Source organism: Miscanthus floridulus, chromosome 14 (genome assembly GCF_019320115.1).
Source record: "Miscanthus floridulus cultivar M001 chromosome 14, ASM1932011v1, whole genome shotgun sequence".
In the NCBI taxonomy this organism is placed as follows: Eukaryota; Viridiplantae; Streptophyta; class Magnoliopsida; order Poales; family Poaceae; genus Miscanthus; species Miscanthus floridulus.
This window is the reverse complement of record NC_089593.1, coordinates 42,829,239-42,854,964: the sequence shown is the minus strand read 5'-3', so window position 1 is coordinate 42,854,964 and position 25,726 is coordinate 42,829,239. Positions and strand designations below refer to the sequence as shown.

Genomic DNA, 25,726 nt, shown 5'->3' with positions numbered 1-25,726 from the left:
ATTAAAGTTGTGGAGCTCCACGCCGTAGTAGTGCGGGAGCGCCCGTATGAACCGGTCCGCCGGGACGCCGAGGCCGCGCTCGTGAAAGGAGACGAAGCTTACGACGTAGCCGTCGCGAGGCCTCGGCTCCGGCTCGCCGTACGGAGCAATCCACTCTGGCCTGCTGGGGTCTGTCACCGGGCGAAGGAGTCCACCGTCGACAAGCGACTGAAGCATCTCCTCGGTGACGTCCGACGGGTCCCAGGGGTCCGCCTCGACAACGACGATGTCGCCGGCCATGGGTGCGATGGAGGAATCGGGTGCGGTGGTGAGTTTTTTCTCTCCCACGCTCTCGCTTTTTTCTCGCTTTCTCCCTAGGCTCGCTCTTCTCTCTTCTTCCCGGCACCCGTTGCTCTAGCGACGGCTCGACGGAGGCGGTGCTAATGCAGGCAAGGTAAGACGAGGAAGGGCGAGACTCCTCGGGTATTTATGCAGGGAGGAGGCGAAACGAACGGGCGACGAGATCGGGGAGGTTTTCCCCCCGATCCGGCGCGGTTAACCACGAGCCGATTTCGCCGGCCCACGCGCCCACGTCTCCCGCATTAAATGCGAGGACAGTTACGTCCCATCCACCACGTCACGCTCGGCCACTACGGCAGCAGGCGTCGTTTCGACTCCCCATGAAACCGCCTCAAAAGGCGCGCCGCCCGTGCCGAGCCAATAGGGAAGATATTCCCTGCGGCCTATTCCTTTCGTATGAAGGAACCGGGCTCTGAACCTATTACGATCCAGGGGTTCGAAGGCTGGGCCCCAAAGGGTTTCGACAGCCGCCCCAGGATAACAGAGTCAGGGACGACCGCGGGCGAGCCCATACGGGGCCGAGGCCCAAGCACGCGAAACGCTTGGGACGTCCAAAGTCGTGTCCGAGACCGGAGGAAAGTCTCCGAATGGGATCCCACCGTAGGGAGGCACCGAGCCACCGAGGCCCAGCGAACGGCCTCGGCACCCACTAGAGAAATCCTCTGGTACTCTTGGAGTGTGTCTCTGGACCGCTAGCCGTCCCCTAGCGAACGGGGTACGGGCCTCCACTCGGACTACCCGATAACAGCTCACCGAAAGTGCCACCGCTCGTGCCCATCGAGGGTAGCGAGGCACATTCCACCCCTCCTTCCGAGCGAAAAGGAAGCGTGAGGGTCGCACAAAAAGTCAGGGGAACCCCTGACGGCCTTCTCGCTCTACGCAGAGGCTAAGGGGCTCTTCCTGCAACCTTGTCGAGACACAGCGATCCCGGCTCGCACTCAAAGGGGCTCGGCAAAACAAACCCTCCTTCCGAGCGAAAAGGAAGCGTGAGGGGCGTACAAAAAGACAGGGGAGCTCCTGACGGCCCTCTCACCCTGTGCAGAGGCTAGGGGGCTCTTCCTGCAAATACGCCGAGACCCCACAACTCGGGCTCGTGCCCAAAGGGGGCCTCGGCAAACAAACCCTCACGCGTGAGGGGCGTATAAAAAGTCAGGGGAACTCCCGACGGCCCTCTCGCTCCACGCAGAGGCTAGGGGCTCTTCCTGCAACCTTGCCGAGACCAGAATGGGCTCGGCAAACAAACCCTCCGTCCGAACGAAAATGATATATGAGGGTCGGATAAAAAAGTCAGGGGGACCCCCGACCGCCCTCTTGCTCCAGGCGGAGGCTCGAGGGCTCCTCTTGCACCCAAGACCAAGACAAACGGTCCAAACCCACGCTAGAGGTTTCATTACAAAACACGACAAAGGGCACCGAGCCCATTACGGTCCAGGGGTTCGAAGGCTGGGCCTCCAAGAGGTTTCGACAGCCGCCCCAGGGCAACAGAGTCAGGGACGACTTCGGGGTGAGCCTACGAATGGCCCAGGCCCGAGCGAAAAGTCGCTTGGGGCGTCCTAAGTCGTGTCCGAGACCGGCAGGGAAGTCTCCGAATGGGATCCCACCGTAGGGAGGCACCGAGCCACCGAGGCCCAATGAACGGCCTCGGCACCCACTAGAGAAACCCTCTGGTACTCTTGGAGTGCGTCTCTGGACCGCTAGCCGTCCTCTAGCGAATGGGGTTCGGGCCTCCACTCGGACTACCCGATAACAGCTCACCGGAAGTGTCCACGCTCGTGCCCATCGAGGGTAGCCTGGCACATTCCACCCCTCCTTCCGAGCGAAAGGAAGCGTGAGGGTCATACCCAAAGTCAGGGGGGCCCCTGACGAACCTCTCGCTCCGTGCGGAGGATAGAGGGTTTTTTCTTGCGATCTCGCCGAGACCCCCGCAACCCGAACTTGCGCCTATGGGCTCGGCAAATGCAATAAGAACTACTCGTTCAAACACGAAAATAAAAAAGCCCCTGGAGGAGTAACTCCACTCCTCCAGGGCCTCGGGGGCTACACCCGGCGGGTGCGCTCGCGCGCATCCACTGGAACCTCAAGATACAAAACCCAATTCCTACGGGAGCAGGTATGAACCAAGCCTCGGCAAACCCTCCGGGAGAGTGCACGCACTCCCCCCGAGGTTCGGGGGCTACTATCGGGTACCTTAGTGTTAGTCGCTGAATTCTCACTCTTGGTAGTAGGAGAATTCTTACTCTCATCGAGAGAGGATGACACTAGGTGTTGGGGCAATTTTCTTGTCTATTTCTCACACAAGCTCACACAATGCCATACCAACCCAAGGGGTTGGGGTTACATATTTATAGGCTGCTAGCCAGCCAAGCATATGCCAAGATGCTAGTCTAAGATGCTAGTCTAAGATGCTAATATGCTGTCCTCTAAGATGCTGTCCTCTAGTCTAAGATGCTGTCCTAAAAACAGAAAAACAGCCACAAGGACCATGACCATGTGAGCATCATAGCCCCACAAAGACCAGCTACACATGAGACTTATCCATCATTCTCCCCCTAAGTCTTGTGCGTCGTCTTGTGGGAGAGTTGAACCATCCCGGTCCTGGAGCAGAGCTCAAGAAACTTGATCCTCCCAAGGGGCTTGGTGAGCAGGTCCGCAAGCTGGTCCTTGGTGTTGATGTAGCTCGCCTTGATGCTCCCTTCCTCCAAACAGCCTCGGATGAAGTGGTACCTCACCCGGATGTGCTTGCTGCGTTCGTGGAACACGGGGTTCTTTGCCAGGGCCAGAGCGGACTTGCTGTCCACCCTGAGCTCCACCGCTCTAGTGTCTCTGCCGAGGAGATCACCAAGCAGTCGAGCGAGCCAGAGCGCCTGAGTCGAAGCGGTGGAGGCCGCTATGTACTCGGCCTCGCAGCTGGACAGGGCCACCACCTGCTGCTTGACCGACTGCCAGCTAACGAGGCACTTGCCGAGGAAGAAGAGGATCCCGCTCGTGCTCTTGCTGGTGTCGATGTCGCCGGCGTGGTCGCTGTCGCTGTACCCGACGAAGTGTGCCGCCCCAGGGCACCTCGGGTAGTAGAGGCCGTGGTCGAGAGTCCCCGCAACGTAGCGGATGATCCTCTTCACAGCCTGCTGGTGCTCCGTCGTCGGTCGCTGCATGAACCGACTAACGTAGCCGACGGAGAATGCCAAGTCCGGCCGTGTGTGGGCGAGGTAGCGAAGGCTCCCCACAAGACGCCGGTACTGCGTAGCGTCCACCTCCTCCGTCGTGCTGTCGCGGCTCAGCTTCAGCCTCTCCTCCATCGGAGTGAGAGCTGGGTTGCAGTCGGTGAGCCCAGCTAGCTCAACGACGCGCTTGGCGTAGGCGGTCTGTCGAAGCGTGATCCCAGAGTCATCCTGGTGTACCTCGATTCCCAGGTAGAAGGAGAGAGGCCCCAGGTCACTCATCTGGAAGGTGGCCTTCATTTCTTCCTTGAATGCCGCCACCTCCGCATCCTTGGTGCCGGTGATCACCAAGTCGTCGACGTAGACACCCACCAGCAGGGCATTACCTCCATTGCCCCGTCGGTAGATGGCCGCCTCGTGCGGGCTTTGCTCGAAGCCCATCCCCTTTAGCGTGGAATCCAGCTTGGCATTCCACGCCCTCGGTGCCTGCCGCAAGCCATAGAGGGCCTTGCGCAGGCGGAGCACCTTGCCCTCCTTGCCGGGGATCGCAAATCCCGGCGGCTGGTGCACGTAGACCTCCTCCTTCAAGTCGCCGTTAAGGAACGCCGACTTGACGTCCATGTGATGAACACGCCAGCCCTCCTGGGCAGCTAGCGCAAGGAGGAGTCGCACGGACTCCATCCGTGCCACGGGAGCAAAGGCGTCGTCGAAGTCGACCCCCTCCTGCTGCACGAAACCTCGTGCCACCAAGCGAGCCTTGTGCTTGACGATGGCACCGGCTTCATCCCTCTTCAGCTTGTACACCCACTTAAGGGTGATCGCGCGATGACCACGAGGAAGGTCAGCAAGCTCCCAGGTGCGGTTCTTCTCAACCGCATCCATCTCCAACTGCATCGCGGCGCGCCATGCCGCGTGTCTCTCGGCCTCTGCGAACGACCGAGGCTCGCCGTCGTCACACGCAAGGTGCAACTGCGCCTCCAGGTCCTCTAGGTCATGAGGCACCAGTCCCGGCACCAACTGGTCGCCGAGAAGGTTCTCCATCGTACGGTACCGCAACGGCTCGCCGTCGTGGTACGCGTCGATGCGCTCCTCGTCGTGAGAGAGCGGAGTAGCGAGCTCAACCGGGCTATGCTCGACACGAGCTGGTGTTGGAGTAGACGTGCCCGGAGAGGTGCCTGTCGGTGCTGGAGTGCGTGGCGTTGCCGGCTGTGGTGAAGCCGGCGAAGAACTCATCGCAGCCGAGGTCTTGGCTGGAGAGCGTGGAGCTGTCGGAGTAGCAGGCGCCGGGGTCGGTGGAGGCTCGGGGACTGGGGTAGACGCGCTCGCCGAAGAAGAGCTGCCTACTCCCCCAGCTCCCTCGAAGTGGACGTACTCGACAGTGAAGTCGTCGTAAGTCGGAGCCGAGCCATCGTCCACCGCCTTGTCCCACGCCCATCCTCGCCCTTCGTCGAACACAACGTCGCGCGCCGTGCGCACACGCTGTGTCTTCGGGTCGAGGATGCGGTAGGCCTTCGAGCCCTCCGCGTAGCCGATGAACACTCCCGGAGTGCTCCTGTTGTCGAGCTTGCTGATGTGGCCAAGCTCCTTGGCGAACGCGAGGCAGCCGAAGACCCGCAAGTGGGAGACCGCCGGCTTGCGCCCATGCCAAGCCTCGTACGGCGTCCTGCCGTCGAGCGCCTTGGTAGGCGAGCGGTTGAGGATGTAGACGGCCGTCACCACCGCCTCTCCCCAGAAGATAGCCGGCATCCCCCTCTGCTTGAGGAGGGCCCGAGCCATCCCCACAACCGTCTGGTTGCGCCGCTCGACGACGCCGTTCTGCTGCGGGCTGTACGGCGCGGAGTAGTGGCGCTGAATACCCTCGTCAGCGCAGTACGACGCGAATTCAGCCGCCGTGAATTCGCCGCCGTTGTCGGTGCGCAGCACGCGCAGCTTGCGGCCGCACTCCGCCTCCGCAGAAGCCTGCGCGCGTCTGATGGCGTCCGCAGCCTCTCCCTTGCTGCCGAGGACCATCACCCACATGTAGCGGGAGAGGTCGTCGACGAGCAGCAGGAAGTAGCGTCGTCCTCCCGGTGTGGCCGGTGTCACCGGGCCACACAAGTCCCCGTGCACGAGCTCGAGCCTCTCCTTGGCTCGAAAGCTCGCCTGCTGGGGAAAGGGGAGTCGCCTCTGCTTCGTCAACACGCAGACGTCGCAGAGCTGCTCCACATGGTCGAGGCACGGCAGGCCTCGCACCATCTCCGTGGCACTGAGCCGCTTCAGGGCCTCAAAGTGGAGGTGCCCGAAACGCTCGTGCCACTGCCACGCCTCGTCGTCCCGACGAGCAGCGAGACAGAGGGGTTGTGCCACCTGCACGTTAAGGACGTAGAGTCGATTTGCGCTTCTGGATACCTTGGCAAGAAGGCGACGACGACGATCCCAAATCCTCATGACTCCGTCCTCAACCACCACGCGCGAACCGTTCTCATCCAGCTGTCCCAAGCTGATGATGGAGTTCCTCAACGCGGGGATGTAGTAGACTCCGGTGAGCAGCCTGTGCTCACCAGACACGGCGGTGAAGATGATGGAGCCGACGCCCTTGATCTCCACGCCGGAGGCATCCCCAAACTTGACGGAGCCTCGGACGCTAGAGTCAAGCTCGGTGAAGAACTCCCGTCGGCCGGTCATGTGATGGGTGGCGCCGGTGTCGAGGCACCACCCGTCAGTCTTGTCATTGCCGGAGCTGTCGCCGAGGAGGGCGTGTGCTTTTGGCTCGTCAAGGTGGAGGAGAGCCGCTGCGGCTGGTGCCGCTGGAGGTAGCTCGATGCTGGCATGTGCCATGAACAGAGCCGGCTCCTCCTCCTCCGCCTGTGCGACGTGGGCCTGGCCGCGTCGTGGCTGTCGACAGTCCTTGGCCCAATGGCCAAGCTGGCCGCAGTTGCGGCAGGTGTCGTCTCGTGCCGGCTTGTGCCTGCCGGCGGCGCCGCCCTGGGCGCCTCCGCGGGCATCACCCTCGGCACGTCCTCGCGCCCCGGCCTGGGCGTCTCTGCGCGCCTTGCGCGGCTTGCCACGCTTGCGGCCGCCTGTCGTGGAAGAAGGCTCCCCCTTCCTCCGGTCACCCTGGCTGGCAAGCCACTGCTCCCGAGTGAGAAGGAGCTTCCCGCCAGTGGTGATGGGCCCCGAGAGGGACTGTGGCTCATCACTATCGACGACCTTGAGGCGACCTATCGCCTCCTCGATCGACATCGTGGAGAGATCCAGCAGCGACTCGATCGAGCGAGCCATCTGCTTGTACTTCTCGGGGACGCAGCGGAAGAGCTTTTCGACAGCTCTCTCCTCGCCGTAGGTGTCGTCGCCGAACTGCACCATCTTCTGCAACAGAGTGTTGAGACGGAGAGCAAAGTCATCAACGTCCTCACCTGGCTTGAAGGCCAGGTTCTCCCACTCCTTGCGAAGTGCCTGCAGTGTGGACTTGCGGGCGCGGTCGCTGCCGATGCGTGCCGCAGCGATGGCGTCCCAAGCCTCCTTGGCAGTCCGCTTGCTGGTAAGCGAGAACTGCATCTCGGGCGGGACTGCAGCGATGAGAGCATCCAGCGCCCGTCGATCTAGGTCGTAGTCGACGTCGCCGTACCGGACTGCCTCCCACATGTGCCGCACCTGGAGCTTTACCCTCATCACCGCAGCCCACTCGACGTAGTTGGTCTTGGTGAGGGTAGGCCACCCACCGCCGGGACCGACGTCCCTGACAACAGCCTGGAGCCCGTGGTAACCACGGTACCGATCCGGGGAGAGAGAGCCATGCTGCCTGTGAAGGCCGCGCTCTCCATCGACCCGTCGGTACCGATCCGGGGAGAGAGAGCCACGCTGCCTGTGAAGGCCGCGCTCTCCATCGACCCGTCCGCCACCGTTGCCGTGCGCGCCTCCTCCAGGAGCGCCGCCGCCGTGCGCGCCTCCTCCAGGAGCGCCACCAGCGCGTCCGCGCCTGTCTGGGCTGCCGCCGCGCTCGTGGGCGTGCGCGGCTGCCCCAGGAGCGCCACCGCCGTGCGTGCCTCCTCCAGGAGCGCCGCCAGCGCGTCCGCGCCTGTCTGGGCTGCCGCCACGCTCGTGGACGTGCGCGGCTGTCCACTGCGCCGCCCGCGCTCGCGCTGCCTCCCTCTCTAGCAGCTCGAGGTCCGCGTCGGCGGTGTCGTCAGCGGAAATGGAGCTGCCGATGCTGCCGCGCAGAGCCTCGACCTCCGCCGCCGCCGCACGCGCTGCATTCGCCGCCGCCGCTGCTTCCGCCTCCGCTCTGGCTGCTGCCAGCTCCGCCGCTGCTAGCCTCGACGCCCTTGCCGCCGCCGCAGCGGTCTCTGCCGCCGCTCGCTCGCGTTCCTCTGCCGCGGCAAGTTCGGCCTCCTGCCGACGCCGCGTGCTCGAGGCGACCGAGCGCTGAGACTGCCCTGCGGACATGACGCGCTACCGGGGGGCTGCTGCGTGGGGAGAGGGCTGCTTCAGACGAGCTGGGAGAGGATGTGAACAGGAGCGGCCGGAGGAGCTGCTGCTGCCAACAGCTGGGGCTGTTGTGGGGCTGGGAGAGAAGATGAGCAAGAGATGCTCAGGCTACAGGATAATACGGCTCCGATACCAGTTGTTAGTCGCTGAATTCTCACTCTTGGTAGTAGGAGAATTCTTACTCTCATCGAGAGAGGATGACACTAGGTGTTGGGGCAATTTTCTTGTCTATTTCTCACACAAGCTCACACAATGCCATACCAACCCAAGGGGTTGGGGTTACATATTTATAGGCTGCTAGCCAGCCAAGCATATGCCAAGATGCTAGTCTAAGATGCTAGTCTAAGATGCTAATATGCTGTCCTCTAAGATGCTGTCCTCTAGTCTAAGATGCTGTCCTAAAAACAGAAAAACAGCCACAAGGACCATGACCATGTGAGCATCATAGCCCCACAAAGACCAGCTACACATGAGACTTATCCATCACTTAGAACGGGGTACCCCGAGCGAACATCAAAGAGGTCACTTAAGTCCCATCAAGAAACAAAGCAAGAAGGTAAGCCGTGGGCCCCTCACCCGCCACGTCCGAGCCCACCAGGCCCTCCGCTTCGCCTCGAGCCTCGCGCAGGAGGTCTCGGCGTCCTGACGCGATCTCCGCCTCGCGTGAGGCTCTCCACAGGAGGCCTCGGCAGGGGGTGCATTCTCCGTGTCGCATGAGGCCTCTTGCGAAAGGCCTCGGCAAGGAGTCCGATCTCCGTCCTGCGCGAGGCTCCGTTCTCCGTCTCGCACGAGGCCTCATTCCCCATATTGCGCGAGACCAGCTTATCCGTAGTTCGTCGCCCCCGCCTCGGCCGGTCTTCCCGACAGCACGTCATGTCTCATTAATACTTCAACCACTCCCACAATCTCAGCCGGACGATGGCTCGACGCCACAGAATGGTCGACGGGACCTGAAGTCGCATCAACGCCATACCGGCTGGGACAGGGCACGGCGGGGATTACCGGCCACTGTGTTCTGACGCTGTGCCCACGATCAGCGCCCACACTGCACTGTGCTCCGCGATCCCCGCCTCGAAAACAACGCGACATGGACGACTTGGCCCGGGTTATCACCGCCTCCAAGCCGGCGCACCAGGTCAGCCGCCCACTCGGGGCCTCGGCACTGTGCACCAAGGTCTCGGCTATCTCGGGGTTTGTGCCCGCCGAGACCCCCCACTGCGGTGCAGCCTCGGCACCGACCAAGCCTCGGCCTCGCGCACAGTCCGTCCACAGCAGCTTGCACGTCCACCGCCGCACCCACTCCAGGGCAGTCCTAGGGCTCTCACGACGCATAGGATCGGATGGGACTGGCACGCCGCCCCAGTGCTCCAAGGACGGACCACTCCGACGACCACGCCGCCACAGGAACAGGCCACAGAGCTCGGACATGCCGCCCCTGTTGGCACGACGCCGCATAGTTGAACACATGTACTGTCCTTATCCTCCCTTCAGCTATAAAAGGAGAGGACTTGGGCCACTTAGAGAGGGAGGAACACATGGTAACACACACACACATCCCAGCCGCCTGAGAGCAACGTCTCAGACGACCCACACGACACCTTGCCGAGACCTGGGACTAGCTTCCTCTCTCCCCTAGCTTGTAACCCCCTACTACGAGCACTTCGGTACAAGGAATACAAGATCGATCTCTCAGACTGGACGTAGGCCATCGATTGCCTGAACCAGTATAAACCTTGTGTCTCTTTGCATCACCATCCGGAATCGGGAGCACGCAGTTCAAATTCACTGGTTGGTTGAGGACCCCCCGGTCCGAAACACCGACACTTCTCATGCATATTATGAGCAAAAATCATCTTATATGTTGTTAGAAATGTGTTGATAAGTGGTCTTACCCGAAAATGTTTGCTTTCCTTTTTCCGGATACATTTTGGCTGTTGTACAGCGGACATTCTGAAACAGCTCAGTGGTGAGGAAATTTCTCGCAAGCCACCTATCGGAAAGCCTGGAGACAGGATTGGCAGACTTGCCTCACACATATTAAAGCAACAAAGGTGATTCCATTTGGCTTATCATGTTGTATCAATGGGGACGGATTGTGTGCAGTTTATGAGTTCTGATGTAGCGCTCTTCCTACAGTTACTATCCTCTCTATCCTCCTGCTGCTGGTGTGCCATTAGACTTCTCACTTGCTAAGGAGGCACCGGAGATCTCATCAGCACCAGATGTTCTCTTTCTTCCTTCTGATCTTGCACCATTTGTGAAGGTAATAACAAGTTTTTAGTACAGGCAGCACATTTATTGTGAACCTCTAATTGATATGTATTAGAATTATGTCTGTCCGTAAGCCCATTATTCAAAAGTCAGAGCTGTATATTCACATGTCTGTTGTTTACAAGTTACTTCCTTCTGAATGGAATGATGCTGAACAGCTATTATGTGCAGGTGCTTTCCCTTGGAGAAGGTAGCGACGACCAGATATCTGTGTGAACCCTGGGAGGTTGGCAAAGGGTATTGGTGGGGGCACATTTGTGGAGCTTTACTACAATGAGGGCATCGACAAGACCAACGCAACCATCATCCGCATATAGGATTACTGTCGGGGCATATCACCTAAACATGAAAAGAGGTTCTGATTCATCCGCTGCAGAAAATTACCTAAGGCTTCTTCTCTTGTTTGCCACACCAGAAGCCCACCAAAAGGAAGGGTTGAAGTGGTAAGATTTATTTTTGTGGCAAGCTTTCTTGGGGACATGTAAATTGAGCTCGGAAATCCATCTCAACGTTTGTTATCCCAGAAAGTTTTGCTTAACATGTGGCATTTCCGTTGTAACCATGTACCTGGACTAAAAAGTTCATATTATTGTCAACTAACAACTGACCTGGTTCTCTTCAGTCCTACTGTATATCAGGAATTTGTTGGTCCATCCTTGCTGTTTTTCATATAGCATTGTTACGGTTCCATGATTACTAGCAGTTTGTATCCAAATTAAGCTGTAATGTGCCTTTTCGCAATTCTGAGTTGTGTTGCTGGGACATGTTTCATGAAGTGACGAACCTAAACTTTGGAAAAAAAAAAGGTAATGAACAAAGGCAGCCTGCCACCCACCGTAGTACGATGCCATGCATATATATTCGGTCTGTTCGCTGGTTGGTTTCTGGGCTGGTTTAAGCTGGCTAGTGCTGGTTTATTGTGAGAGGAAAACACTATTGGCTGATTGGTTTGGGCTGGCTGAAATCAACAAGCGAACAGGCTGATTATATCGTTGAAGACATTTGTAACTTCTTTTTGCCTTTTTTATATGTATACACACATATACAGGGATGCTTCTTTTCGTGGCGCCCTTGGCCTGATATTTGCATTTTTCTGTCCAGAGTGTTGGTGTGTGAAAATGTGGTCCAGTGTCACGTTCCAGGAATGCCACATGTTTTCTGGACCTGTTTTTTTAATATAATTTTTTATTTTTTGGTAGAGCTTGTCTTTTCTGGTTCGAGGAAAACGTTGTACTAGGGTTGCTCAGACATTTTCTGTTTGGCAAGAAATGCGCACGTGCAATACTAATGCATCATCTCCTATGCCTTTTTAAACAAAAAATGGACCAACTTTAGAAATCAGTCATCTTGTGCTATGCAGCGGGTAAAAAATTCCCTTGCATTAGATCGGATGCTTATGTCAGGATTTAATTAGAATCATGCCATTATAACTATGATGGCCTCGAGATATGCCTCTGCAATTCACATATTGTGAAATATGCTCTACTGGAACTCATGTAACTCGTATTACCATTGAAATTGTAGTGGCATGGTTTTAATAGAAGTCAAGTTTTAGTGGTATGATTCCGAATGCATGAATTGTATTGGTCCCCACCTGCCCCCCTCTCTCTCACACACTCGCCGACAGGTGGACCCCACCTATCGGGTCCATCCCAAACCTCTAGCCGGTAAAAAATTGCCTTGCATTAGATCAGATGCTTATTGATGTCAGGGATTAATTAGAGCCTATATGCCATTACAGCTATCATGATTTCAAAATATGCCATTACAATTTACATTACATATTATGAAATATGCCACTAAAACTCCCTATAGCTCGTAATACTATTGAAATTTTAATGGCATGATTCAATATAACTCAAGTTTTAGTGGTATGATTCATAAAACTACTCAAATTATAGTAGTACTTTTTTCAAACAAGACTAAGGGCCCGTTCGGCTTACCCCATATCCGGCTTGTTTGACTTTATTTTTTCAGCCGGAACAGTGTTTTTTCTCTTACAACAATTCAGCCATAAGAGTGTTTTTCAGTCAGTTTCAGCCAAAATTCTACCAGCCGAACCGGGCCTAAATTATAATGATATGTTTCCGAAGACATGAATTGTGCATCTCCAAATCATGACAGTTATAATGGCATGGTCCGGTCTTGATGTCAGTTCCAAGAAACCACAATTTATATGGTTGTATTCTGAGGTTCGTCTGAGGTCGATCCATACCATACTGCTAATTTTGTGTGTTACAGATGGACCGTCGAGCGAGTTTGCCCAGCTAATTTGATTTGAAGAAGACTTCTCTTCCAGATTAATTGTTAACAACATACACACGATAGTGATATCCAATCCAGCCAACAAAAACGCGCGCGTGCTGAATTTGCTCCGGACAGCAATATGAGTGAACGGAAATGCTGCAGAAATGATCATTGCTGCTTGCTTTCCTTCTTCCTTTCCCTGAAGTACGCCAGCCACAGGTTGGCCACCCACAGGATGCTCGCCGCTATCCCGGCGCCGATGACGACCGTCCACGACGCCCACACCCACGCGGGCACGCGGCCGCCTCCGCCGGAGGATGACGCGTAGAAGCCGCCGACCATCCTGATGAACCAGGCCGGCCCGAGGACGGCCCTGGCGGCGGTGTACGCGGCGTAGAACGGCAGCGAGAGCCGGGCGTAGAGCCTGGCGGCCAGCGGCGAGTCGTGCCGGCGCATGGCGGCGAGCGTCCACGCATTCTGCGCGGCGCTCGTGGCCTCCGCGAGCACCACCAGCGGCAGCAGCGCGGCCGCGCCCGCGGCGGCGGCGTGGCGGCAGGTGGCGAGGACGTAGAGCGTGGCGAGGTGGTGCGAGATGAAGAGGGCCTCGTCCCGCAGCAGCAGGAGGTAGTGCGCGAGGTCCACGGCGAAGTAGGCCGTGCTGAAGTCGAGCACCAGGTCCTCGGCGGCCGCGTTGGGCGCCAGCGTCACCGCTGGGAGCGCGAGGAGGAGGCTGCGGGTGGTGGTGCCGGCGCCGCTGGCGCCGTGGTAGCGGGACAGCAGCACGGCGCGGAGGGCGAGCAGCGCGGCAGGCGTACCGTGGAAGAGCGAGGTGAAGCAGCTGGCGGCCTCGGCGCGGCGCCGCGGCGGCCCCCAGCCACGGAAGACGATGAAGTAGCCGACGAGGTAGATGGACGCGAACATCGCCAGGAACGGCAGGAACATGGACTCCGTGTCCCCGTCCGCGCGCGGCGTGGCGACGGCGACGACGTGCTCCTCCATGTGGGATCAGAGCAGAAGGCGCTCAGCTAGCTGCTAGTCACCGCGGATAGATGAGCCTGAGCCGAGTCCGCCGGCCGCGCCGCGTTCGTTGTCTCCCGGGGTGAAATGAAACTGAGAGAGTTGGCTCCCGCGCTCGCGGCGTGACTGGCTTGGGTTGGTTCGTCTGTAAGTTGATGAGCTCTCGCTTTCTGGCGTGGCAACAGTACTTTTCGCGCCACGCACTTGAGGCACCAGCAGAGCATATTCTGCTTTATATTTCTCAAACCCTGCATATCCTCTTTGCTTTTTGCTTTCTTAAAAAGCAGAGAATTTATTCTCCTTATAAAAAAGAAAAAACCCTGCATATCCTGAGAGTCGAGAGCGACGCCAGCTACTCGCTCATTTCGGTCATATGTCTACTCCTGCCAGTAGTTGTCTAAGGACAATTTTATTAGTGTATATGTATGCTTCTCCTCCTCAGAGTGTTACACCAAAACATGTCGGTACGCGCTAGCTTATCAAAACTCAACAGTTGGTCCACTGTATGGCTCATATAGCACTACCAGTGTCCCATATATACTCAAATTGGAAAACAGCTCCTTCTCCAATCTCCTTTGTCTACCGCATGCAGGATGGTGTGTGTGAGCTGTGAAGGTGAATGATTCATTGTTTATTTCTTACACCCGGTGCTCAAGTTTGCACCATGCAAGAGTTGGCCTATTAGCACCTCTTCCAACTTTTGATCCAGTGCATTGCATCCCTTTCATATCTAGTACCTCTCTCTCTTCGTAGCACTACCAAAAAGACATGCTAGAGATGCCCTGATGGCTCCACCTGTTTCTGGCCTACTTTTGCTACCAATTTGCTCCACGTCCAGAGGAGGACCCTGGTTTGATTAATTGGATATAGACGAATATTTTTTATATCATATTTGTTTTATATTTTTGGTCCAAGTTGAATATACATAACAAGTTGAATATACATAATGTTGGATACGAATATAAGGACCGAATTGTCTACAGTTATGACACCAATGTGGATTTTTCTCTATTACAAAGACAAATAAATATATACCGAATATGTGACACGTCAGATCTAAATAATATCGGTCATAAATATTTCTTCAGATATTGAGCGACGAAGACAACGTACCAAGTCACATAAAGTAAAATGCTAAAAATTATAATTTCTTATATTAAGAACGCATTCTTGAATTTTAGTATTTTTTTAATTTGAATATATTAATATATTTTAGTGAAGTTGAATTCAAACTTAGTTCATAATTATATTTCAGTATACTTTAGAAATGATAATCAACTCTACTTCACTCACTCTTTTTTTGGTCCAAATTCATCTTCTTAGGTTGTAGTCCAAGCCAAATGGACATCCGATAGAATTTTGAATTCAATAACCGACCTAGCTACTGTCCAGGTCAACATCAGAGCCGTTAGGCCGCTAGCTGGATTCGGAGTGGTGTATACCACTCTGAATCTGCCTCCGGTCATAGGTGCGAAGGATCACTCTAAACCATTTAGAGTTTTTCCTGGTTCTGATGAGCATTTCGTGACCGGCGAGCTAGATCCCTCGTTACGCCACGATGGCGAATCTGGTCTTTCCTCAATTCGATGGTTCTAACCCTAACCTATGGATCAAGCACTGTGAGACCTTCTTTGATGTTTGTGATGTTGATCCCCACCTCTGGTTCGTATATCCACAATGCATCTTACTGGTTCAGCCGCCCTTTGGCTCCAACCTTTAGTGCACTCTCTATCCTGGCCCGATTTCGGTGCCGCTATTTGCGCCTGCTTTGATAGGGATGAACAAAACCACTTGCTTCGACACTTTTTCCACATTTGCCGGCAAACTAGTGTCAATGAGTATATTGAATGTTTCAGTGACTTGATCCACCACTCCATGCTGATGACCCAAATATTGCTCCTACTGTCATTAGAAATAGATTTGTCGATGGTCTTCGCAAAGATATTAAATCTGTTGTTATGGTTCATAGACCTCAAGACTTGGATTATGCTAGTTCTCTTGTTTTACTATAGGAACAAGCAGTGCTGGATAACTCTGGCAAGGACCCTAGAACACTGGAATCAGTATACTCTTCGAGGAAATCCTCTTTTGGTGCTGTGAAGACAGTAACGTTCACCACCTCAAGTCCTCCAAGATTTACTCCTCAAGGAGAAGAGAGAAGAACTACTCAACTTAATCAACCCAAAGGAGAAGACAAGCTTTCTGTCCTCAAGGCATATAGAAAGGCCAAGGGCCTGTGCTTTAAATGTGGTGAAAAGTAGAATCTAGGACACAAATATCCACAATCCGTTTCACTTCATGCCATTTGAGGAGGTTTGGCAATTTCTACCTAATGATTCTTCTGAGCCACACATTCATGAGGAAGAGGAGGTTGATTCTAGTGAAGAGCTATTAGTTATATCATTACAAGCTAACGAAGGGCACTGAAGGCAGGAAAACTATCAGGATGTGGCTTTTCTGGCTGGTCAAGAAGTATTTATGCTAGTTGACTCTGAGAGTACTCATTGCTTTATCAATGAGCATTTGGCTGCAGTGATCCTAGGAAGAAGAGTTTTGAAACAACCAATCCAAGTTAAGGTGGCTAATGGTAGTATTCTGTAGTGTACTCAGGAAATACCATATCAGTTATGTGTGGTGTAGGAATTTCTTTCAGGACATCATTCAAAATCATTCCTCTAGATTGTTATGACGTGGTCTTAAGAATGGATTGGCTGGAAGCGCTTAGTCCAATGTAAATTCATTAGGCTGACAGATGATTCCAATTTGACCATGAAGGGGTCACAGTTAAAGTGCAAGGACTGCAGTCTAAAGCTATCTTGGGGCCTTCTGTTTCCCCTCACCAACTGAATGCTATGCTCACGCAAAACTCAATTATGTATTGTGTTCAGTTGAATCCCTTCATAGAGATAAGTCCACAGCAAGATCAGTACCATCCAGAAATACAAGCTTTGATTGATCGGTACCAGTCCAATTTTTAGCCTCTTCCCGGGTTACCACCAGAGTGGTGTTGGCGGTCCTTAACGATCAAATCCGACCGCCAATCAAGACACAAAAAGATGAGAAATTGGCAATCTTAAACACATATATATTTATTAGTAACCTAGTTCCACATGTATTTGGAGTTTATTATTTTGCAGGACATAAACACCAATGCATGAAAATTTTTACTAAAAGGCGCTTTCCGACGCTGATTTGCGCAAAGGAACAATAGAAACCCCCAGCAACTCTCGTCATCCAGACAAAGTACCACCTAAGGAGTGACCTAGGACTAGCCCACAGCCCATCACGCGAAGGCAGTGGCGAGGGGGCCAGGTCAGGGGGCGGCCGACCCCCTGCCGGCGCCTCTCTGCCACCCCTTCGACAGGCGGTGGCATGGGAGCATGCAAAGGCGGTGGAGACCGAGACTTCGTACCAGGAATAGCCACTACACCGCCTTAGTGCCCTATATAAATAGAGGGGCACCCCCCTCTCTACAACACACACCAACCTTGAGCATCACCTCACTCTCCTCTCTAGTATTTGTAGCTTTACCTTTTTAGTAGCTTTAGAGCAAGGCAAAGCTACCTTGAAGGGCTTGGCTCCTTGAAAGAAGAGACCTTTGGGTATTAATAGAAATATGAATTCTTCCAAAGCTATGCTTTCCTATTATAATTATAGTCATACTTATAAACTAGACTATAATTATTATGTTATGATCTTGATATATGAACTAGCCTATGGTTTATGTGTCATAAGAGTAGCATACTTAACTTTATGCTTAACCACTCATATAACTTATATAATTGGGATTAGAGCTAAGTTGAGGTGGCGGTTCATCGTGCTTTCGGGTGTGCCCAAGTCCTTTCCCTGTCGATCCGTAGGGTCGGGGACCCGGGGGGATTTGTGTAGTTTCTGTATACGCAAGCATGGTGCTTGGGTATGGAGAGACAGGTGAATGCATTGTCCCTCTCCACGGTTATGGGGTAGGCGACAGGTGGTGACAACCCTGTCCGTCCCTTGTAGTCCCCCACGTTCATTTGGGGTGTAGGAGTCTAAAATGCTACATGAGGTTACTGGCTGACCAGTACTCGGTAGTCTCCCGACCTGCTTCACTCTTAGCCCTAAAACTAATTATGTAACCTATATGATTATTAACTAATCTTTGTATGACTATAGTAGACCAATGTCTGCTCGACTTAGGATTATTCTTTTATTCTTTCTCTTTATTTTATCCTTTGAGGAATGACAAGTGTGTGTCCACTATCTTGAAATCATCGTTCTTACCCCTGTTATAAACATTGGTGTACTTGCAAGCATTATTATCTAAGTTCATATCCATACTTGACTCTTAATCAATAAATGCCTTCCTTTGGGAAAATATAAATAATGATACCCTAAATACTTCCAGGTGAAATGCTACAATGATAGCTCCGTACGCTTGCTGATAAATATCTAAAATTGTTAAGAAACTATCAAGGCTATTACTTAGTGGCATTGCTAATCATCAGTGATGACGCTAAGAAATACCAACAAACACTTCAGGCGCCACTACTGGGGATACAAATCTAGTAGCTATGCTAAGAAGTGTCAACAAGTATTTCTGACGCCGTTGCCAGGGAAGACATAATTGATTAAAGAATCTAGTAGGACATGATCACGATAATATGCATATACAATAGCTGTTGATGGTCACTAAACACCCAATTTGTCCATCAACATTCCACCCAAATCAAGGTCAAACAACATCGCACGTGCCATATTATGTTCATAATTTACCTAGTTCCACTTGTACTTGTAAAGTTTATTTGTATGCAGGAAAAATCTCAAAAATGAAAAAAAGACGTGCATAGGAGGCAATGGGACGTGGCAGGGGGGCCATGGGCCCATATGCCATGTCGGTCGATGCCATGTGGCGTCACCCAATGTCCCCACCCCCTTGACACATCACTGATCCACGTGATTCCCTCCACACTGCTTCTCCAATGTTGATCCATGTCGGTTTGATCCAAGGGACAACGTTGAGCTGCCATGGATTGCTGGGTCCACCGTCATTCACTTGGGAGGCTAAAACCGACCTCCAAACTGCCATTCTAACCATGGCAACCGACCTACCTGCCATGCAACCGCCTCCAAGGGCCAACCATCATCGTTGGATGGCAAGATGGTGGGATGGACGATCGGCCGACGCCCCCTAGGTCGGCCGACGCCCCTTGCCTCTCCACCGCCTCATCTTTGCCTACAAGTCCCCCATGCCCTCTACACACTATAAAAGGAGCTGTGGTGCTCAGTGGAGATCATCACTCAAGTAGCTCTCAAGCATTCCAAGTGTTCCAAGCTCTCAGATGCTCTCCAAGAGTAGTAGCTTAGAAGTAGTAGCTAGCTAATAGTGATAGAGTAGAGCAGAGCTCGCCTCAGAGTCCGGAAGAGTCTTCTAGTCTGGTATAGCTCCTTTGTAATATTTATTTTAGCATTTACTTTATTTAGTACTTTACTTTATTCAGTAATATAGCTTTGCTTAGTCCAAGTCATGTCTTGCTCTTGTATATCATTAGTGAGCTTAGGTGCTTGTTCCTTGGCATTAGCATCATTATTATCTTAGTGTTTAGTTTGATCATTGTTAGTATTTGTTCTACCGTCTAGTTAGGGTGTTTCGATCTTATTTCACCAGAGCTCAGATCGAAACAACGAGTTTATAGATTAAGCATGGTGCTTAGGCTATATCTTGCCTGTAGGTATGGCTAGATCCCTAGATAAATTATGGTAGTTGGCGGGTGGTGACAGCCCTATCCTTCCTCTGTATTCTGCCACGTTAGGTCTAGTTATTAAAACATAGGGCTCGTAGTACTCTGTGCCTAATTGAATTCAGGATAAGTACACCCCTCATACTATGGACGTTCTCACTATCATTAATTTACTTTTGTTGCTTTAAGATTACATACTCTACTTCTTAGACTCAGCTACACTACACTTCTAGTTACCTCTATTTGTGTGATCAAAACCCTTTTTCTCTTTTTCATCCATCATCCATACTATCCTCATCAACCCCATGTTGCTAGACATACTTACTTAGTCTACCTAACCACATTACCCAAACACGCCTATCTACCTTCCTTTGGTAAAATATAAATTCGACACTTGGTTATCACCAAGCGAAGTGCTACACGATAGTTCTGTGCACTTGCGGAATCCCCTTTCCTATAAACACACATACGAACCATCAACATTAGCCATTGTTTATGTAGGATAACTCTGCTTGTTTTCTCCTATTGTGGATGAAAACAGGATAGTGTATGCCTGGTTTCGATCTGCCGTACAATTTCATCGACGATCCGGAGTCACTCCTTAGGAAGAAACGGTCTCGCGCCACTTCTTCTTCCTCCACTCCGCCGACAAACGAACCAGACACCCCACACCAGCCATTACTTTCGTCATGGCCAGGATACTCCGTGACTACTCCATCCCCACCATTGCCAACGTTCCCGTTGGGCCGGCTGTCCGCACTAGCCTCATCACGATGGTGCAGGCAAACCAGTTCTCTGGTCTACTTAGCAAGGATGCAAACATGCATATGCAATACTTCCTGGAGCTCTACAACACTATTGTCATCAAGGACGTTGATCCCGCAATCATCAGGCTCTGCTTGTTTCCCTTCTCCCTCTTGGGGAGGGTGAAATAGTGGTTCTACAAGGACCAGGAAGCTGTCAACATGTGGGACAAATGTTTCACGACGTTCCTCGCTAAATTCTTCCCCATGGGCAAAACCAATGCCCTAAGGGGATGAATTTCCAACTTCCAGCAAAGCACCATAGAATCCATTCCTGAGGCATGGGAAAGGCTACAGGACTACATCCAACCATGCCCGCACCACGAGATCGACACATGGTTAGTGCTCCAAATTTTTTATGATGGGTTAATGTTGATATTTCTTAACGCCTATTGGAGGATTCCGCAAGCGCATAGAACTATCATGTAGCACTTCGCTCGGTGAGTACTGAGTGTCAAATTTATATTTTTCCCATAGGAAGGCAAAAGGATAGAATTTATATTTAGGCTAAGAATTGATAAGGTAAAGCCTAAGTTGATCCTAGGTAGGTGAACGATAGTGAAGGGTGAATGAGAACTACCTAAACTAACTACTACTAACAAGCTAACCTAAACATAGCTAGGTGGGAGAGCGAACATTTTATTTTTCTAGTAACTAAGGTAAACAAATGACTAGGAGAAATGCAATAGTACTTCAGGGCACAACCCGCCTACCAACTAGGAGAGTTAAATAGACAAGGTCTGCCACGAGCCCTATAATTTAATAACTAGACCTATCATGGTGGAATACAGAGGATGGACAAGGCTGACCACTTGCCACCTACCATAATCTATCCAGAGGCCTTGCCATATCCACAAGTAATCTATAGCCTAAGCACCATGCTTAATCTATAGGCTTACTACTTTGATCCGAGCTCCGATGAAATGAGATCAAAGCACCCTAACTAGACGGTGAAACATGTACTAACAAATAGCTACTAATTATAAGATAACCTATGCTACTAATGCCAAACAATAAGCACCAAAGCTCACTATTGATGAACACTAATGACTAAGTACTTAAAGTAAAGCAAGCAATAATACTAGAATAAAGTACTTAAATAAATACTGAATAAAATAAATGCTAAAATGAAAGAGTTACAAAGGAGCTATACCAGACCCAAAAGACTCTTTCGGACTCTGAGAGTAGCTCCGCTCTTGTTCTACTCCACTACTAGACTATTACTCTATAGCTAAGCTAAGCTAGAAAGCTAAGAGAAGCTTAGAGAGCTTGGAAATGAATGGGGCACTTCTCCACCGAGCTCCACACCCTCTATTTATAGTGTAGAGAGGCAGGAGGTGTACTTGTAGGCAGCAGAGAGGTTGGTGGAGGCAAGGGGGTGCTGGGCGGTGGCATAGGGTCATCGGCTAGCCCTTGGATGCACCGCCTTTGCATCCAAGGGTGTTGGTTGCTCCTCCAAGTCAGTTATGAAGCCAACACATGGTGAAATTCAGTAGGTATAGCAATTGGTAAGTCGGTGGAAGCTGCCAAGTCTATGATAATGGGCCCATGAATCCACCATGAACAAATCTTGTCCGTTGATCAAACCTACTTGAATGGAAGCTTGTAATTGGCTCTGGAGCAGCACCCACGGATCAATGACGTGGCATGGCCACCTAGGGGGCCGAGCGGTCAAACCTACTTGTAACTTGCTTCCTTGGTCCATATTTGTCACCTTTTTGCGTATTTTTTGCTTAAATTTTTTGCATACAAATAATTCTACAAGCACAAGTGGAACTAGGTGAATTATAAGCAAAATTCTACACATGTGATGATGATTTACCTCACTTTGTCATGCTTTTGGGTGGAATGTTGATGGTCAAAATGGGTGTTAGTGACCGTCAACAAGCTCCCCCAAGCTACCTATGACAAAACCGACCAATTTATAAGAGCACAAGTACATAAGCAATCACCGGAGTGATCAAACTATCACACTTGAACCCATATAAATCCGGTAGTCAACTGAAACCATAAAGGATTTTAAACCAATTTACATACAACCAAGATCGTAGTGATTCAACATAACAAGCCACATGTTACATCCATTTTACAAGTAGTTCACAAGTACCTCATACATCGGAGTTAACATAGTTATTACCACACGAGTTCACAAATAGCGGAAGCAAAGTAGTTTGAGACCGTCACACACACTTAGTTCAATACAGCCAGTTCCATAGTCATATCCAGCAAAAGCAACAGGATAAGATAACATAGAAGATCATGCCCATGATCTAGGCTTCATCCCCCGTAGGGTGGAGATAATACTTGCAGTAGCCGTTATAAAGCATGTCATCTGCAACAAGAGGGAATAAACCCTGAGTACGAGAATGTACTCAGCTAGACTTATCCGTCATAAACCAAAATAAATGACACCAAGGAGTATGCAAGGCTTTATCAATGGATCTTGCTTGACAACCATTTTGCATAAAAGCTTTAATGATACAAGGGTATATAACTTGAATTATTAGTTAAGCAGCAAGTTATCAATATTAAGTTTGTCAACTAGATTAGCACCTGTACTAGAGCAAAGCAATTGATTAACTCCAAACATTAGTAACCATATCCGGTATAATGTTGTAACATCATCATCATCATCATTATAACCATCAAGTTCAATTAAGTGTATCTACGTTGCCGCTGCTTAGTCAAGTTCTCACTATCCGGGAGAGACGATGATTCGAATCGATTCCTACCCAGCTAGGGAATTATTCCTAACACAAACCCAATCAACCTGATCAGTGGTTGCCTCGGGTCACCTTTGGTATAACTTAGGAATAAATTCGCGGTTCCGAGCAGTGCCGCACTCTTTGGGAATCCACTCTGTCAGGTGGTCAATCTCACCTTTGGACTTACGCCAATGGCTCCCCACACATCCTTACTACCGCTAGAGTGCGTACTTTCACTTCCTGGCCCTCCGGCCTGAGTTGAGCTACTCGGCTTCGTGGTCGGAAGTTATCCGACCAACTAAGTGATAGGCATGCGTTCAACATGACATGAGAACATACAGTGAATCGGTCCTTAATAGACACATACGGGGATAGATCCACACCTAAGACCTCCTTGCCTTGTTGGTTCTCTATCGATATCCCACCCGGTCTCAATTCATTATTAACACATGGTTATTTTCCATGATAGCAAATATAGCCAACCATGACCAGACATCACCCTAACTTGCAGGTGACAGGAAATCAACTGACTTTACCGGTCTAAGCAAGGCTAAGCTTTGATTCGCTCCTGGACCTAAATAGGATTCAGGGTACGTTTACTGGACAAGGAATAGATATATATGCAACAAGTGTTTGCATCCAGTTCCTATCACTTAATGCCTCAAACATATAAAGATACTCAAAGTAATCATTTTCAAAACATAGGAGACTTAGAATATTCTGGGGCTTGCCTTTCAGAAAAGAGGATGGTTGGTGATCGGGACACTCAAGAACTTCTTCTTCGTTGGCTCCTTCTTCTGGGGCCTGCACCTCCGTCTCTTGAGCTTGTTGCTGCTCCTCCAGAAGTCCTTGCTTGAATTCCAGAAATGTGACTCCCTCTAGAACACCTATTGCATGCATATACATAGCATAAGAGTCATGCATGCACAAGAGATGGAAGGTGATGATGAAATATACAGCCATGTATAGATGGACACATGAATGACACGATGATACAAGATTAACATCTATTTTACTGAGTAGGTGCATATCTCTTTTAGAAAACAAGAACTACACACTCACCAAGCTCTAACAACCTAAGATAAAATTGTTCATCTTCAGTAAGAGGTCTAGCACCTGCAACTAACAATTTATCTTAATTAGTCTAAGCATCTAAATCATAACATCAACTTATATAAAGCAAACAAGTCATTCACTGCATTCACAGATTCAAGGCTCCAGACAACAGCTGCTAGCTTAACTCATAACTGGAGTTGTACCAATCCAAAAGACATGCAATAAGACAATATGGAAATCTTATGAAATTTTCTACAATTCATGTTTAAACATCTCAGCATGATTCCCAAGTTAACAAGGTCAAACTGGCACATTTATTAAATCTGGTCCAGAAATTCCAGAGAGCTACAATTTCTGAAGATCAACTTTGAACAGGCATAACTCATAAACTATTTGACCAAATGCCATGAAAATTTAACACAAGCTAGTTAAGTGAGTTATCTACAACTTTGTTATAGACAAGATTCAAAGTAAACATTATCTTCACCAGTTAATTTGCTTAACTCTAAAATCTGTCCAGAAATTCACTATAAGTGAATTATAGTGAAAATAATATTTTACTACATACAAGAATAGTACTTTGAGCACTAACAATATTACCAACAGTTAACATATATCAAATGAGCACTAGAAAACATAGTGGCCGTTTCTAAATAAATTCTTTTCATACCTTTATTAATTTATTTAGACAATTAGGTTAAATAATAAATACATAGCCAAAGTGTACAGAAAATTCCACAAAAATTACAGTAGCTTATACATGTCTCCAATAGACTACTATATAAATTTCACATCATTTGAACAAGTATAACATCCTACATAAAAATGACAAGTTAGCAGGGCTTAAAATAGCATAAATAGGAAACCCGATTGAAAAGTGTCAAACAACATAATTCCTATTTTTCTTAGCTTCATCATAACATAAGAACACTGCACAAAAAGTTTCATGCTCAAAGGATACATATTTTTACCATGAAAAATGGCACAAGGATATAGGGTTGCTTCTAAAGAAATCTGTAACTAAATTATTAAGCATGCACTGGACTTGGAATGTTTATCATAGCTTAAGCATATCAAGAACAGTCCACTATAAAAATTTCACAATTAATGGAGCACTAGAACTTCAGCTATGAAATTCACAAGTTCCTACACAAATAAAGAGCACCTTTGCAGATTTATTTAATTCTCAAATTAAATTCACAGAGCATGTCCACTTTATAATTTTACCACATTCTACACTTCATAAGCAACCCAACAAAATTTAGGTGACCTCAATTGGAGTCCTAGAGCCTCAAATATGAATTTCCCAAAACAAGTGAGAAATCTGTGAAAACAAACAACAAAAACCCTAATAGAGAGGCTGACAGGTGGGACCCGTGGGTCAGCTGACCCCACACGCTAGAGAGACAAAAACAGGGGAGAGGTCCGACCAATGGTTTCTCACCGACGGCGAGCTCACCAGAGGTAGTATCTATACTAACGTGATCTACTCTTCTGCCCGTACCCGGTGATGGTCTTGCTTGGCCGAGAGAAGCACGAGAACTCCGCACCGGTGACCATGGCGGACGATGGCGATGGCGTAGCAGTACGCCGGCCAACTCCAGTTAGGGCTTGGCAATGTGATGGCTTCCAAGGCTTCGGGGAGGTCCAATAGAGCTTCTAGAGGTATCTAGGACTCGGTGGAAGCTACGGGTGAGCTTGGCCACATGCACCGCTGCACGATGACACATAGAGCTCAATGGTGAGGTCGCCATTGTGACTAAATGGCGGCGACCCAAGGGTCTCCATCTTGCCAACAACTAGACCTAGGGTTGCTCAGATCAGTGTGCTCGAAAGGAGGACGAGAGGGTGGAGAAGCTGCGCTGCGGCAAACTCGCATGCCACGGCAGGCATGGCGACCACGGCGACGCTGGTGGCATGTTCTAGTGGAACCGAATGGTAGC

The 25,726-nt window shown here is 50.6% G+C and overlaps 1 protein-coding gene and 1 non-coding gene across 2 annotated transcripts; both read right to left on the bottom strand.

The window, feature by feature from the left end:
- Positions 1 to 12,506: 12,506 nt before the first annotated feature.
- On the bottom strand, positions 12,507 to 13,923 carry LOC136505801 (TLC domain-containing protein At5g14285-like). Its single transcript, XM_066500949.1, has one exon. It carries the CDS (start codon positions 13,479 to 13,481, stop codon positions 12,651 to 12,653), a length of 831 nt encoding a protein of 276 aa, XP_066357046.1. The 5' UTR covers positions 13,482 to 13,923; the 3' UTR covers positions 12,507 to 12,650.
- Positions 13,924 to 20,244: 6,321 nt separating this feature from the next.
- Positions 20,245 to 20,351, bottom strand: LOC136506257 (small nucleolar RNA R71). Its single transcript, XR_010771481.1, has one exon. It is a non-coding gene; the product is annotated as a small nucleolar RNA R71 (small nucleolar RNA).
- Between the last annotated feature and the right edge of the window lie 5,375 nt (positions 20,352 to 25,726).

Excerpts from the sequence above, each read along its gene's own strand:
- LOC136505801 (XM_066500949.1), bottom strand. The coding sequence starts at position 13,481 with ATGGAGGAGCACGTCGTCGCCGTCGCCACGCCGCGCGCGGACGGGGAC.